Raw genomic sequence first — 17,274 nt, forward strand, 5'->3', positions numbered from 1 at the left:
CGCATTTCTCCCATTGGATTTCTGCGTATAGATAGCCTGATGCTTTCTAATAAAGGAGTCCTGGCAGTGGTCTGGTCTGGTTCACAACTGCGATCTCTGTTGCAGTCTGGACAATCCTTTGCAAATTTGTAATTTTGCAGGCTCATCCCCGGCCACCAGTATTCTGATTGTAATTCTTTTAGAGATTTCACGATCTCTTGGTGCCTTAGACCCTCTCCCGTGTGTGCTTCTTGAATCAAGTAAGCCCTCCGGTTCGTGTTTGGACTTAGTCTGTCCCCCACTCCAGGGATTTGAGCAAAAGGAACGGAGTTTGCATCAATTATGTATGTATTATTGAGTGGATAGTCGAGAGGTAATGCTGCATAGTCGCCTTTTAATTAGGCTTTTACTGCCAGCATGGTTTCTCCTTCTATTTGTTTTTTAGTACGCTTTTTTTGTGGCTACGGAAGCCGGTTGAACCGCTGCCGCTGTGGCTCTGTTAGCCAATGAATTCCCTGCAACGTGAACGCCATCACGTGGATGACTCAGTGTATGTATCACGTGAGTCTTTCGTAGTTCTTTCTGCAAAAGAACTACTTGCTCCCATAGCTTTTTATGCTTTATTGTGGCACCTGTGTCATCTTTGTAACCGTTTTGAATCCAGGTCTGCATGCTCTTATTGTAAGACTAGACGCAGTAATGCGAATCGCACACTACTAGTGTGGGGAATTCGCGATCGGCATTTTCAAGCGCCATCTTTAAAGATCTTATTTCAGCTCGCTGAGCTGTACAGTTTCTGAGTGATTCAGTTTTGGTGATTATCGGTCTGAATTTACCAAAGCGCCAGCGACCTTTAACAATCGCGTACGCTGCATTGTAGGATTTTTTATCTACATCGTATTGTTATGTAAATCTGTCCATGTAGATTACACATGTGTACTGTTCGAGAGGCAGAATTTCGATTGGCAGAGGATATTCTTCTTCATATTCTAGATTTTCTAGTTTTTTCATTTTCGGGTCAAAATAGTGCTTCACGTCTTCTGCAGCAAGAGAATTTTCCCATTGTATCCATTTTGGATCTAGTGCCACAGCATTCAGATTGCGTGGGCTTGTTAATGCCTCAAGGGCTGATTCTGCTGTTAAAATAGATATCCTCTTGCCTTGGGCTAGGGCTCTTTCTTTTGCTACAGCAGTTTGAACCGCTATTAGAATCTTTTCAGTAGAACTGAATTTCATTTCAGCTTGTGTGTACAAGTGTGATTTGTAAGCTATTGGTACCGTTTCTTCCTCATTAGAGGTCAGGTACGTGAATCCGCATCTTCCTGGGATGACTCGGATTACAAGGTTGCGTACGTTTTCGCGAGTTTGCAATTTTGTTTTAGCTAACATGTCTGTTTGCAATGATCTTAAAATTTCTGTGTGTTTTTGAGTCCAATTAACTGGTTTGAAATCAGGTTTTATTAATTCATAGAGAGGTTTAACCCTCTCTGCATAATTTAGAATGTATGTTCTTCCGAAATTCAGGAAACCTAGTATTGATTGTAAATTCTTCAGCGTTTTAGGTGCTTGGAGTACAGCACACTTCTCTAAGAAGTTGTCTGCTAGGCTCTTGCCTTCACTTGATAATTCATATCCTAAAAACAGGGCAGTTAGATGAGCAATTCGTGACTTTTTAAAGTTGAATTTGTACCCTTCAGCTGTGAACCCAAGTATTATGGTGTTCACTCTTTTCAAGTGTGTCTCCAGGTCATCATCTGTGAGATAGATGTCATCGACATAAGATAATGCCTCATCATCATATATTTGTAGTAACTGTTACCCTTGCTGGGAATAATCCTGGGCTGTTCTTGAATCCCTGTTGGAGTCAACAGAATTTTTTTTGTGACCCCATTATTGAGAAAGCGGTCAAATACCTGCTTTCAGGTGCAATGTTTTGACAAAAGAATCCATTAGAGATATCTAATGTTGGTTTATATTTTTTGCGCGCGATGTTATTCATTAGTGCTGCACTGTGTTACTTCAAATGTTTTGCAACAGGAGTTTAGGTGTCTGTAGTCCAGAACTAGACAATATGAATCGTCTGGTTTGGAGACAGGAAACAAAGGATTGTTCATTTGTGAGGTGCATGTTTCAATCACACCCTGGTATTCAAGTTGATCTAATATCTCCCTGACTTGCTTTTTAGCTTCTTGCTTAACTGGGTACTGCCTTTGTGCAGTGGGTTGATTTTTTAACTGGATTTTGTGAGGAGGAGAATCCTCATCCCATCCTACATGATTTTTTATATAATGCAGGAGCTTGGGCTACTGCCCATTTTCTTGCAAATGTATATTTTTTATGAATTGGAATATGGTTTGAGAAGGCAGGCATAATCATTTCTTCGCCATGAGGGCACTCCCTGACAAACTCTGGTGGCCAGTCTTTCTCTGCTAACAGGATGTCATAGCCTTTAGATAAGTTCTCCCAAAAGAGACCCCTTACCTTCCTAGTTTTGTCCCCCTCTATACGCAATGTTATTTCGTATAATTTATGGGGTTTGCTAACTCTGGTGTCTGCAGTTTCCAACCTGAATGTATTCATTCGTGTCCACTGTCTCCAGAAGATTCATCAGGATCTTGCGAGCTATGGTTACTTCTGCTGCGCTGTCTAGCATTGTCTGGGCCCACTCTCCGTTTTTCAGTTGTGTCCTCAGTATCCTCGGCATGTTTTATTTTAATACTGGCTACCTTCTTTCTTGGAAATTGTAATTTTTTACTTTGAGGAGCAGGTTCCTTGTCTTTGGACTTGACCTGCTCTTCCTTGTGTTCTGACCGTCCTCTTCTTTCCGATTTCTGTGAGGAAGTCTGAAAAGATCGAGAGGGACGTGTATCAATATCTTGATATCTATCAGGTTTTCTCAATTTATCCCTATCTCTAAGGTTGTATCTTTTCTCAGAGGGCTCCCTTTGGGGAGACTTGCTTCCTCTGGACTGAAAACGTTTTTCTCTGGGAGTGGATTGTTTGTTACCATCCCAAAGTGTTTAGATTATTTTTAATAAATGTTTTTTCAGGATTTTCAGTTAGTTGAGGTTTTATTGGTTTCCCGCCCAAACTATCTCTGCCTAGTTCTTCATAGGATTTTTCTATGATTCTGGCAAGTTCAAAAGGTTGTTCTGCTAAATCTGTTTCTTTCAATTTCTGGCGGATCGCAACAGATGCTGCTTCTCCTTTTATGTTGGCTAATAATATAGCCGAGACCTGCTTGAAGTCTTTCAGTAATTTCATACCCAGAGTTAAAGCAGGTTCTGGACCGTATTCATTTTGAATCTGTCGTTGCACATCTGGTATTATCGCCATAGACGGAACACCATGTGTTTTTGTGTATATCGAAGCAAAGACTGTGCCCCAAGTGTCACAGTCCTCCACATGTGGTACGACCCCCATTGGAAGGCAGATAGTCAGAATTCTGTGTTTCTCATGAGGTGTAGTATCAGGAAATACTGCCTCTATCCGAGTTATTTTTTGTGCTAACCAGAATGGAATTTGTTCCAGTTTTGCGGGTATTTTGCCTATGGCTGATTGTATATTTTGTGGTGTGATTTTATTCGTGTTCCCCTGGTGAGGGGTGGTCTGTGGAATTATTATTGCTGGTTGGACTGTTGAAGTCCGCATGACATATTGGACCAATTGTCTATGAGCTAAAAGTTCCCGGTCTGACATTTTTTCAATGTCGGGATGTGGTGTGTAGCTGGCTAGAACCAGCCACGTGGCTCCTGGTCTACCTAGTGGACCGAGCCTGGTGATGTGATTTTGAAGTTTTAGGGCGCCTTTAAACCAGAGCATGTGCTCTTGGTAACTTAGTGGAATTTCAACGTCCTCGAAAGGAGTGTATTCATCCGGAGGTTCCTCTATTTTGTAATAGTGGAATTCGTGTGTCAGAGCGTGTGCTGCTGGAAAATATATCCATGAATAGAATACCTCTGTCTGCCGATATTCATGGGCCTCAACCACAAATATGACTGTACCACCTCTTGATGATACTCCATATTCTATAAGTTTTTTAGTTATAGTTTTTCTTACATTTACCGGAATGATTATAGCATTCGGGTCATTGTCTTGGAGACTTGTGTCATCCGCTAGGAGTTGAGCTGCTAATTTAGCTCTCTCCCTTTCCTCTTCACTATCCGACATTTTACTGACAGAAAGTTTTTTGTTGCAGATCAAGTTTCAAGGAAACAAAGATTAGGTGCACAATATTTTGGAACACTGTATCCTTCAACGTTGACTAAACCAAAAACTAATACATAGGAATCTCTTCCTACTAAGTTCCGGCGGATTTTAACCTTTCACCCACCCCAGACGTCTTTTGGAGTTTTTACGGGAAAAGGGGTCTGTGTGAAAAAGCACGACTGAGTTACTCTAATGTCTTGCGTTAGATTATCGCCCTACCAAACGTTGGGCGCCATGTAGTGTAGTTCCTATATTCCCAATAGGCTCTGCGCATTGGAATAATATAATCAGCAGTGTAGAGGTAGGACTGAGGTCATCTAGGTCTCTACTGACTATATTAGACTTAATCAGTTTTGCCAGCTAGCTCAGAGGTCACTAGAAACTTTCTCGAATATTCAGGAAAGAGTTAACTCTCCTGATTTAGACAAGAAGGGATTAGTTTCTGACAACCACATAAACTTGACAACTGTGCTCCCTCAGAATAAAGAGTGTATCTCTAGAGTCGTGTGAAAACAATAGACGGTTATTTCACTCAGTCAATCGTGCATACTTAGTTTCACCAGAGTGCAGAGAAATAGAGAGACGGGCGTTTTCAATAAAAGGTGTTATTTATTGAGCAGTCTTCTTTCTCATGCAAGAGAAATGAATTGCCACAATTGCAATACTTATCATGAAGTAAAGTGCGTACAGTAAAAGGAGTATTATAAAATAATACTGTAAAAGCATTGATATGGTTTCTTAGCCATATGATACTTTAAAACGGATAAAATATATACATACATAAAAACATTAACTAACGTACTCAACTGGTGTTTCTAAGATACGCCTACCCTGGTGTACCTGACTTAAGGCTAATACGTGGGAAGAAGTAAGTAAGTTGCAGTTTAAGTTAAGTTGGTTTTTTGCCAAGGAATCTGAATCAAGAACTAACAGTTCTGTCTGGACTCCAGGAGTTTTTGTGCAAATCAAAACAAAAGCAGGGGGAATTCCCAGCTGCTGGAGGCTTGGTTTGTTTAAAGAACGCGCTGTATTTTCTAGGAGTCATGGGGAGTAGCCTTGCCGTATTTGGACTGCATTGGCTATTACTAAATATGGATATGATTCTTATGCCTTTATAAGGATATTATTTATTATAACCACATAAGGGCATAAATCGGGAATATTGAATTAGGGTCCTAGATAGAAACACAACAGTGGAACCTACTCATACTCTTCTCCCTTTTTCATTGCTTGGGGTTTTTGACTCCTCTGCAGTCCTCTGGGTTGGGGTCTCTTGGCTGTACCTTATCCCTTAGCTCTTTACAGGGGATACGACACTCCTTGATGGTGTTGTCTTGGGGGTAATTTATCGTTACTCATCTGTTCTGGATTTGTTGCCCTTCACTGTTATAGATTGTGGGTCCAGACTTTTTGTCATCTGTTATGGCATTTTTCACATGTTTTTCTGCCCCCAGGGTGGATATCACCTTCGCTTTGCAGGGTTGCTTCTCAGAAGCGGTGCTCTGCTCCTTCCCTTCCATGACTTTCAGTAACACAGTGCCTGGCACTGTCCCTCGTAATGCTGTTCTTCACTATTCACACTATTCGCTTCTTCACTTTACTTTTCACAGATTTTTTCGCACACTGTTCCCATATTCTCACAGTTTTGTGTGTGATGACTCCGTGTTGTGGCACAGAAAAGTTCTCCGAAGAAAACTGACGTCAGCGCGCCGGGGTGGAACCTATGTGACCTCGCTGACGTCACGTCCGCGGACAGCGTCAGGGCGGAGTCGCGTGGTGTTTTTTCACCTATATCCAGCTTCTTAAATATATTAAACCAATTTTCTCCATAGACCAGTTTCCAAAAAGGTTCTGAAAATACACATATTTTCACCTTAAATACACACTTTTCAATAGTGGTATACATGTAATCCTTAAACAAAGCAAATTCTTCAAATTTTGTTGTAGGACTGCACAGAGGGGAGCTAGTTACAGGTGACTGGACAGCTGTCAGTAGCTCACGAGCTACACGTTGGAGAAGCCTGGTGTAGCACATATATGTTAGTAGTAGTTTGTTGTTGGAGTTGGAGTACCTTAGGCCAGTGGTATCCATTAGGATGACCCTTCTTCAAAAGATAAAGACGAGGATAGCTTCCCCAGGCAGAGTAAGTGTATTGCCTGCAATTCTGTGGCGAGTGAAGGAGGCTGTAGACAGGGATACCTTCAGAAATTCAGTGTGCACCTTGTAAACAAAGGACTGCTGATTAGTTCTTACAGAGCACTGCCATTCGGTTGATGGTAGAGGTGAAGGGTGGGACATGCAGTTCCTATTGTTCAAGGTGAGGACTTTTTTAGGCAGGCCCTACCTTTTTATCTGTTCTTGACTACTGTTTCTGGAAGGCTGAGGACAGTCGGATGCATTGAAGTTCTTATTTTGGATACTACTGTTTGATACCTGCCATGAGAGATAGCATAAAGGCAGTATTAGGAGAATATTTTAAAGAGACCCAAACCATTTCTGAAGCTTTAAGATAGGAAAACCACGACCCCTGTTTAGAAAATATGTTTAACAGTGGGATTCAAATCACCACACTTTGTTCCAGTGCCAAGTTCTTCTTGACTAAGCAAGGGAGAGCTCCACAGAGTAGTCAAAGAACTGCTCCTCAACCAGGGCGGTGCCTGCCTCAAAGCCAGTTTCCCAGAGCTGAGGGGACATGGTTTGAAGTCTGCACATTCTGCGGGAGGAGCTACATTACTGCCTGGAACGCCTAGAAGTCTATTTGCCTGCTAAGAGAGGGAAGTAGTGTGCCTAGCAGGAGGCAAGGTAGAGTTTCCATGAGGAGAGAAGTCCATTGTGTTCCCGGTGTGAGGATCACCCAGAGGAAGTCCAGAGAGAAAAGCCAGGAGTGTTGTGAAGGGTTCCCCCTGGTCACTTGGCACAGCTTTTGTGTGAGCTACAATGTTACTATACCAGAACAAATACCATGGGTCGCCCAGCACTGTGCCATGATCTTGAGAGACTGGTTCCGCTGCTGCTGACACTGAGTGAAAGGTGTGTCGCCATCAAAGTGGGAAGCCCTGATTGGCCCATACGCTGCACCTGCCAGAGAGAACTCACCAAAAGGAATTCAGCATGGAGGTCGCACCTGCCACACTAGAGCACGTCTGCACCTGTCTGCCAAAGGCTAGTGTTGGCACGCAGACCTGCCTCACCAGCTGCCTCCATGACCATTGTCCTGAGGGAGGACATACATACAGGGCCTCCAACCCTTACTCACTCAGTTAGCAGCCATTATGTATTATAGAAAAACGGTTATAAGTATGATTTTTGTGTGGATCTATTCTGTTATAACATTATATTAATGAGATGCAACTACCATGTTTATGAAGACAGTGCCACAGATATATAAGAGTACGAAAGTTAAGTTAACATAGGTTTTTGGCAGCAGAAACATGCACTTGAGCAGTAAGGAAATTATATTATTTAATGCATGTGGCAATAAAACTTATTTAATAAAAACTGATTGTAGTTTTGTCCAGTAAATGACTGGACCACAAGAGATCCTCACTATGAACAGCAGGACTACACACTGCTCCAAGGCTCCTGCTGCCATACCTAACACCTCACACGTCACTCGCTTGTATCCTCCCTGATCCAACTCAAATATCAGGTTTACCTTATTTTTAAATACTGTCATGTCAAGGCAAAACCAGTCGGGCCTGATTAATTTGTAAAGAAAAACCCTAACACCAAGATGCAAACTCTCAGCATAGAAGATTCCCTTCCTCCGTGGAACTGAATAAGACCCAGGCTAGTGTATGGGGTGAAACACATATTGGCAGGAAAAAAAACAACATAACCTAAATTGTTTTATTCAGTAAAGAGCTTTTATTGTAACTTGTATTTAAAATATTTCCTTAATGCTTAAGTGTATGATGCAGCTTCCAAAACATTAGGCTAAGTCAACTTTTGTATTCAAGTATATCTGTGACAATTACTGTCTTCACAAACTTGGTAGTTGCATCTCAATAATTAAGTCATCCTAAACGAAGCTGCTGATGCTGTCGCCAGCAGGGGAGTCTGAGAAGGCAGTAGTCCGGTCCACATCTGCTGCAAAGCTTCAACTGCCACCATAAACTGCAGGCAAAACAAAGGACTTCGCCTACAATGGGGTCAGTAGACTAAAATGAGCACAGACGAGTCTGACTCGCACACTAACATTTCCTGGGACACCTCTGGAGCAATTATAACTTAATCGCATATGTCTACTATTAATTGTATATTCTTGAATGTACACCAAGCCAAACTGGCCTATATGGCACTCTTTATAGTAAATGGGGTAACCAAACCAAAAAGTCCTTGGACCTGGGTATCGAAAGGTACAGAAAACAGTTGTCCTGGACTTATCTATTCACATAAATACCTACTATGTACAGTTATTATTCAATATCAATTACGAGCAAACATATAGTGAGTTCACGGTAACTGAGAATCCAAATTAGTTAAAAATATTTTAGATGTGCAACAACCATTAGCTTTTAAAAAGGCATATATTTATTAATCACAACATTTACAGATGGTAAACATATTAATTGGTTATCATTTGGAAGAGAAAGTAAGGTTGCTCCAAGGTAACATGAAAGGGAAGTGCTCTGGTGTGAGGTAAGTGAGAATAGGAGGAAGGGAAAAGATCCCAAGGCGGAATCAGGAATCAACTTTGATAATTGTATAAGTACGATTGATAACAAATAATCAATCTTGGAGACCTGGCCAGTGATGGTTAGTTATGCCATTAATTTGTACAACATGTTTCACAAACATTAGAGAAACATATCACCTTATGCAAGATGGGGGAAGAAAGGACATGTGGTCCAGGCATGTTGGGGGGTGGGCGTCGACTAGGGGCGGGCGAAATGTGCGTAGTCGCTCAGCAAAACGGTAATATATCTTTGCGAGCATGCGCAGAGTTCCGCGAACATGCAGAATTGTTTGTTCTGCCCGTTCGCGATGCTTTTTTCCTGTTCGCGAACGCTGTTTACGTTCTCGGGGGGGGGGGAATATCCCACAAACACGCATTTTGAAAGCGTGAACAAGCAAAAAATTCCGCGAAGCCGCGGGATCACGGTATTTTTGGCAATTCCGTGTTCTCCACGGAACACAAAATTACCCACATTCCACAAGGGGAACTCAATTTACCGCCCAGGCCTAGCGTCGATGTTTCAACCCCACTTGCGGTACCGTGCTGAAGTAAGGACCGAAAGGATTTTATTTAAAGTTGCTGATTGAATTCCGCACTTACATTGATTTAACTCGGTCACTACACCGCAACACATACGTGGATAAGGATACATTCCCTTGTACATGATTTACTCTTCTTGAGCCTAACTGGCACCACATCGCAACTTTCAGGCGGGTGGTCACACCGATATCTACCAACACTGTGACCAGGTTGCTTTCTGCCCCCCTGCCTGTACTGAGGAAGACCCGCAGGCTGAGGTTCCAATTACCCGCCTTGCTCGCAAGTCGGGTCAAAACATCGATGCCCCCAGAGAGCTGAATATTTTGACACGAGTACTGAAGACACATCATTATACATGACATGGGAGGCTTACAAAGCTTTACATATGAGTACATTTATCAAATATAGTTTAGCCCAAAGCTGAACCAATTAACAATTCCAGTTAGAATTTGAATCCGAAATCAAACCATTTGCATTCCATACATAAAGCAACTGGTAGTGGAAACCTTTTCAGGCTGTTATTTACTTTACAAATAAATCTAGAAGCTTTGTTGAGAAAAGAGAATGGACCGTAGTAGGCCTGTATTAAAAAAGATTTATTACACCAAATAATTAAATCAGGAAATAGTCTAAAACCTAACATCTAGATCTCGCAGAAATGTGATATCCAAAATTAGAAAAAAAGGACTGAAGTTTAAGGAAATGGGTAAAATAGAAACATTTGCTTTGCCAAACTTACTGCAGTTCAGAGTGCTAATAGAGATCAGCAGATCTCTATTAGCTCTTCCTCTTCCTCTCCCATGAACGTTAACAAAGAGGTTTTGCTAGCTATGTTTTTTCCAAATGCCAAAGCACTGATATCATTGGCTACCCATTTCGCTTTTAGAGAATTGACTTTTCTGCCAGTTCCAAGACGCTGGCATAGTTAGTCTATCTATACAAGAATTGGAAAAATAAGGCAAAACCAGACACAAACCAAATTGATCAGATATTCTGTAGAGCCATAGACTTAAATAAAGGTCTGTACTAAAATATGCTAAAAATGTTAACTCCAAGCCTTGGTCAAGCTCTCACATGCCTCATATACCCTGAACAAACCACTTACTGGAGATAGCATTTTATAAAACTTCAATTGAATTGATCATGGCACTAAGAACAGCTTACCGTTTGTGCCACCATGCCTTTATGCCAAAATGCTTTGATCACTCAAGTCGGAATTCTCTTGGATTGGTGTTACTAACATTTGTTTTTTTCCCCAAATTCAAGAAGTTTCCCAAGAGCAGGACTTGGAATTAGTGGAAAAATGAATGAAGAAAAGTGCCTACATCAGGGCACTAGTCGAATATGCCCATTCTCTTATTTGCACAATAGTGCTTGGAAAACCCTTTTTAAAGGACCAGCAATTACAAAACAGTAGTGCAATGTGTTGTGACTTACTGCATGTATCATATGCCAAATGCAAGATCCATCTAAAGCAATTGCAGATCTCAATGAGGAGTTATCAAGATTGACAGTGTTCTTGATGACCCAATCTAATTGTATAGACCTTAACATTTCTTGTAAACCAGATACACAACCCCGACCTGAGGGACAATTTTATTTTAGATGGGTGGGGAAGATGATCAAATCCTTAAGCTTTTTTATGATTAAGATTTTTTGTTCCAATTAGAAGAAGAATGTCCTGATGATACTGGATACATTATTTAAAAATCTGGAAATATCAAGCAAATTAGAAGTAAGATGTATGGTAGGATAGTCAGTATCAGAAATAACCTTCCTTCCCACTACATATTCTACAAACTGCACTCATTCTAAAATAATTTGTTTTATCTTATCTGAGAGGCCAATAAAGAGAGAAATTCCAAAACTACATTACTCTGGCTTGTGAGTGATGGCAGTGTAGCAATTCCAGTATTGCAACCTAAATAGCTTCTATGTGTGGATTTTTCCGCCAGAGAAAAACGGTGTCTTAACATTGAATTAGATTTTTCCCCAAACGTATTAACAACGGACAGTGATGCCTAGAAAATATTGATTATGTGTGGATTAAAAGAATGCAGCAGTACAGACATGAATAAGTCACTTGAAATGTATTTATTGCCTGTTCAATAAAAGTTATCACACTGCATGCTGAATAAACCCACAAAGCAATGGTAATATAATAAACAAATGCATGACTGTGGCTGACGTTTATAGATGGATTTCATTTAAATATTACTATATAAATGTAAAACATAAGGTGATCAATTAAGAAGCTTCTCAAAACTACGGCCCTAAATAGTATTACCTTAAAGGAGGAAAAGAATTTCGAGTATATACCATCTCAGCTATACAAATCTATTGATAGTTAATCTTCCATTCTAATGCAATAATCTTCCTACGATCAAAGTGGAACATGCACATGAAGATGACAATACAACATTGAGGTATTTAACAGTTACAACTAATAAACACCAAACAGTCACAAAACAAGACATATAAATGTTGTTAGCTTTGTCTGTTACTAGATGATTTTAGTATATAAATTATCCAATTTAAAACAGTATTTTATAACTACACTCCATGTTAGTATTACCTTGGAGTGTTAAAAGATATACTTTCTCAACGGTACATGCTGTGTAACAATTAAACGTAGATTTACATTTTTTTTTATTCAGTCAATCAAGGGCACATACAGAAAAAATGGGTGAGAAATTCAGCCCTTAGCCACAGAGACTGCTGTTATTTTTTACAGAGACCAGGCTCTAGAAACCTGTGTGGCTAGGTTCAGAGTAGTGTAGGTGATACTGTAGAGACTGTTATGCTATGTGTATTGGTAAAGCGCACTATCACCCGCAGGGGTATCCTAGTGAGGACTGCAAGCCGACTTTCTGAAAAATCAGCACAATGAGATGTCTTGAAGCGTCACGTAAGTGGGCTCCAATATAGACACAAGTTTATTATTAAGAGAGATAAGACGAATGCTGTATAAAAGTGTGCTCCCAGTGTCCTTTTTATCTTAGATTTAAAATCCATTAATGAAATATCCACACACGTCCAAATCTGTATCAACTCGTAATTGAATCTTACAAAATAAAGACTGTAGTTCTGCTTATACTCAAGTTCCTTCCAAAAAAGGGAGCAAACCTTTAACATGCCACGAAGGCCAGCTCTTTTTACGATTAAAAAAAGTACAACAAAGCAGTCTCACCACATAGTTTAGTATGACAGTAAAAACAAACAAAAAGTACCAAATTACAGTAGTGATCTTTCCAATATGACTCTTCAAGGCCATAGTATAGGATTCAGTATTACATTATATAAAAGTCATTTAACTCTTACAAGCACTTCAGTAATTTTCTTTTGAGTGAGGCAAGCTGGGACCACCATGATAAATTAAATGGTATTAGTATTATGAGATTTCGCCTTCCGACTGTCTTCTTTACAGTAGCTTGGTATAAAGTCCAAAGATTCTTGCTACCCATTAGGGGTCTCAGCAGGACAACATGACCGTTGGCATATGCCAAATAGGTGTTTTTTTATTTGGTGCTACCTAACATACATATAAAGTGTTTATCCAAGGCAATAGAAGAAAATAAGCCAACTAAATGGATATTAAAAATGTATGGGCCAAAGTATACCTTTTTAACCCTGTGGTGTGTAGTCCGCTAATTCATCAATTGAGTTTGACCTCCCATTTTATTTGCACCCAAGAAGAAATATGATTTTCTTTGGGCTAATATATAATAAAATGGGGTCAGTATTTAATGCCTACATCTTAGACCAAGTCCACCCTATCAAATACTTTACTAAAACAGAAAGCCATGCTTTTATTAATGTTTACTTCCCCATTAACAGTCAAATTGAGTACAGTGACATAATCACAAGTGCTATTTTGTGTTCTAAAGCCTACCTCAGCCAACTTAATATCTGTTTCCGTTGTAACCAGTCCTCAACAGCATGTCATGAATATTTGGCAAAAATCTCACTTTCAATTTTATAGCATAAGATACGTATTTCACTATATTGATAGCCTCCTGACTATTTAGCATTTCCTCTTGTCTAAGCCCTCCTTCCACTAATATTTGACACGCTAATGTCTCTTACACCCTTCAGTAAACACATTTGTAGCATGGAGGAAAGTAAGGTGAGATATTTATTTGCAAATGTTTCGCAGTGGCTTGCTCAAACCCCATGTATTACGTATTAATGGTTTTTCCCTTACTTGAATTTGATATATTGAAATCCAATATTGGATCATCACCTCAAATATCAAGAAAGGGGATTCTAGACAAAAGACACCCAGACAATTGTTGCCCACCTAAGAGGTTACGAAACATGTTCGGAATAATATATGGTGCAGAAAGTCCAAATATTTACAATGTGTGCCCATAAAAGAAAACAGAATGCATTTAAAATGTATTTTTGGTGGTAGAAATGCTCTCATTTTCCTAGGGTTTGGCCGGCTTTCGTTGGAGAAATTCTGACAAGCAAGGTGTCTACAGGACTTTTCGTGTAATCAACACATATTGAGGCAGCCTCTGTCCAACAAAATTGCATCTCCTTATAATCTGCAGTTCTGTTAAGTAGGTGATAGCGATGCAGGTAGAGGAAACACTGTGAGATATACCAAAGGTTGGTGTATAAAACATGTTTTAACAGCTTCAAGGCTCCCAAGTGCACATTCCTAGAAATGCTGTTATGGGAAACTAAAACAATACCTGCAACTTTACCTAACCTTCAGTCTCAAGTCAATGCCATCTGGATGTTTCTTATTGTCATCTTAATTCGGACTTTGAATCAGCTCTTTAACCTAATGAATACATTCTCTTTTGGGAATAATATAGCCTATTCTTTCTTCATGATTTCCTATAGTATTACATTTGTGGCTGAAAATTCCATTTGGACCATTCATATTTTACCTTCTATGCTATGATGTGAAAACCTATATATTGAATCATCATTATTACACTGTATGCAACTACCTCACCTATACTTGACCAGGTAAACAACAATTATTTGGTCAGGTACCAGGGTAATAATTGCAAAGTAATTTGCGACCATTACAAAATATATGTAATGTTTTTACATTGCTGAAAATTAAACGTTTGTACATAACTGATTGCCTCCAAATAACCCCTTTGCAGAAATCGAGCAACAGTGCACGGCTTGGATTTATTATCAACTCCAAGTCCCCTGTAACAGAAGACAACACTAAAATTTCGAGGGGTATTTTGGCAGCACTTCTTACCCAGAAAAGCAGCACTTTACACAAATTCTTACCAAAGCTGGCTACGAAGCAGACTGCCGAAGCACTTTCTTCAGGAGTGAAAATGAAGGAGTTTGTGACTTTGGTAAGTACATGGTGATGTTCATAGAAATTTGACATGTGGACTAGTTGTCATCATCAAAATTACTTTATTCGAATAATACAAGTTAATCATAAAAGTATATATATACATCACTGTTAAAAATGTTAAAAGAAGCAATTAATCAGTATCAGTCAATAAATGATTTCCTGGATTTGAGACTCCTACATAAAAAAGAGGCAGCACTGTAACAGGTTAGCGAATCAAGCAGCATATGTAAAAAATACAGGGCCAGACGACATAGTCTAAAATTGTGGCCCAACATGCAAGGGATATAATTGAGCCAAAACCTTAGCAAAATAAACAGGTGCAGTGGGATTGTTACAAAGTCCAGATAGGGGGATATCCCCTCAACCTGCAAAAGCCCTTGAATATATTCTCCAACGGTAGGTTTATTATGCTGTACATTCAATCTCCCTTCTTTAGCAGCGATCATAAACCAGGTCTTTAGTGCTTGTTTCGAGACAGAGCCGCATTTTTCTGGTGATTCAAATAAGCTACCTAAATCAAGAGTGTATAAAGTATCTTTCACATAGGTTAGCCATTAAATGTTCTCCTTGTACTCAAGGGATAGGCAATCCTGTATTATTTGTTGGGTCAATGACACTGTCTCTATACCAAACTGAGTGCCATAAGAGGTTTGGAGCAACGTTTATCCAATCAATTATATAAGGGATGCTTAGTGTAAATTAAAATTGGGACAACCGGTGGGAGACTCAACATTGATTTCCAAAACAAATCCTCTATTGTTTGGATCCTCTTTGCGTCAACATGGCCCCACACCCCAGCACCATACCTGGCTACTGCTCTTGATTTAGCCCCATACACCTTTCTTAAAATGTCTGGTTTTCTTGTTCCCAGCTTATTTGAGAATGAGCGAATAGCATTAGTGCTCTTTTCTAACATAATCCCACGGTTCTCTACCATACTCCTCCAAGATGCCTTGTAGTCGAAAGGGATTCCTAGGTATGGGAAAGACTCCATCTGGGTCACTTGATGATTAGAGATGAAAAAAAGGATGGTGGTTTACTCAGTTTTTGCCCTGCAATTAAAACAAATTACTTGGATTCATTTGTATGGAGATCCAAACCTTTCATAAAATCCACATAAGTGTTCAACGATGTCTGGAGGGATCTTCCTGTTTGCACAATTAAAACTGCATCATCTGCATATAATAACATTAGGATGTGCAACTTCCTTATTCTGGGCACATCTATAGCTGTTTCTAGTAATTTAGACTGCACCCCATTAGTATACAGCAAAAATAAAAAAGGTGCGAGAATGCACCCTTGGCAAACTCCTCTCATTACTGGAAACAACCTAGTGCATTCTCCCTGTGACCCAAACCTAACACATGCTTCAGCCCATGAGTACAATTGTCTGATAAAGGTAATCACTGCCTGGTCTTCCCCCATTCCCCTCATAATTCTCCAAAGCTGTGGGTGAGATACACAATCAAAGGCCACACTGAGGTCCATAAAGGCCAGGTATAAATTGCCTTGCTTCGCATGAATATACTTTGCTATAAGCAGGCTCAAATTCAGGCATTGATCTTGTGTGCCTCTCCCTTTTTGAAACCCATATCATGCAGAAATCAGGATATTCTTTGTAGATGCCCATGTCTCCAATCTATTTAATAGCACTCTGCCCATTAATTTTCCTGTGCTATCTAGAAGGGAAATAGGTCTGTAATTCCTGGGGTCTTGCTTGTCAACTTTTTTAAAAATTGGAACTAAAATGGCTTTAAGCCAGGAGGCGGGAGGGCCCTCTCTTGCTATTGCATTAAAGGTGTTAGTGTGCAGCGAACTCCAAAGGTCAGGGCAGTTTGTGAAACAATCTATTGGAGCACCATCAAAGCTGTGCGTCTTATTGCTGGAACTTTGATCCAGGGCTATACATGTCTCCCAGGTATCAAAAACGAGGGTATTAATAGAAGATGGGACAGACTCTGCATCCACAGGCCCTGGGCTCGCTGGAGGTACGTTAAAGGTGTTAGTGAAGTGCGCCACCCAAGAATCCTCATCTACATGCGTATCCAAACTAGGCTCCGCATTAGATTTTAAAAAATGGGGCAATAATCGTTCGCCAAAAATCCCTTGCATTATTTGTGACTAGTTGTCATATGAATAACTTACTTGAATCAAAAAATGTTCTAAGTTAGTGATTAGCAACAGACTAAGTTCAGGTTTGGATTCCGTGTTTTGTAGGGAGATTTTGTATAGTGTTCCTACGAATAGGATTCAAAGTACAAGGAATAACAGAACATCTCAAACCTAGAATTGGAAAATGTGTGTTTTACTCACTTGTGATTTTTAAGGAGTCCATCTTTTATGCAACCAAGGAATTACAATTAAGAGGAATGCAAATTTAGATTTTTTTTTCCGGCAAAAATACCGTTGGTTTCAAGTTGACACACACTGCCTCATGTTCTGTGAGACCTTGCACACCCATTACATTGCGGCTTCTGAGCATGATCTGAATGATTGAAATGTACATTTTTGCTTTCCTTTAACAGACTT

General features: G+C 39.9%; 1 protein-coding gene across 2 annotated transcripts in view; it reads left to right on the top strand.

Moving 5' to 3' along the window:
• Window positions 1-17,274, top strand: part of UGGT2 (UDP-glucose glycoprotein glucosyltransferase 2) — a 1,586,510-nt gene that overhangs the window by 975,051 nt on the left and 594,185 nt on the right. For both annotated transcript variants that reach the window (XM_078657956.1, XM_078657957.1), the window contains one exon: window positions 14,534-14,740. In XM_078657956.1, coding sequence (XP_078514082.1) covers window positions 14,534-14,740 — 207 coding nt within the window. The remainder of the gene's footprint in view (window positions 1-14,533; window positions 14,741-17,274) is intronic.

The sequence above is a fragment of the Lissotriton helveticus genome, chromosome 8 (assembly GCF_964261635.1).
Source record: "Lissotriton helveticus chromosome 8, aLisHel1.1, whole genome shotgun sequence".
Lineage (NCBI taxonomy): Eukaryota > Metazoa > Chordata > Amphibia > Caudata > Salamandridae > Lissotriton > Lissotriton helveticus.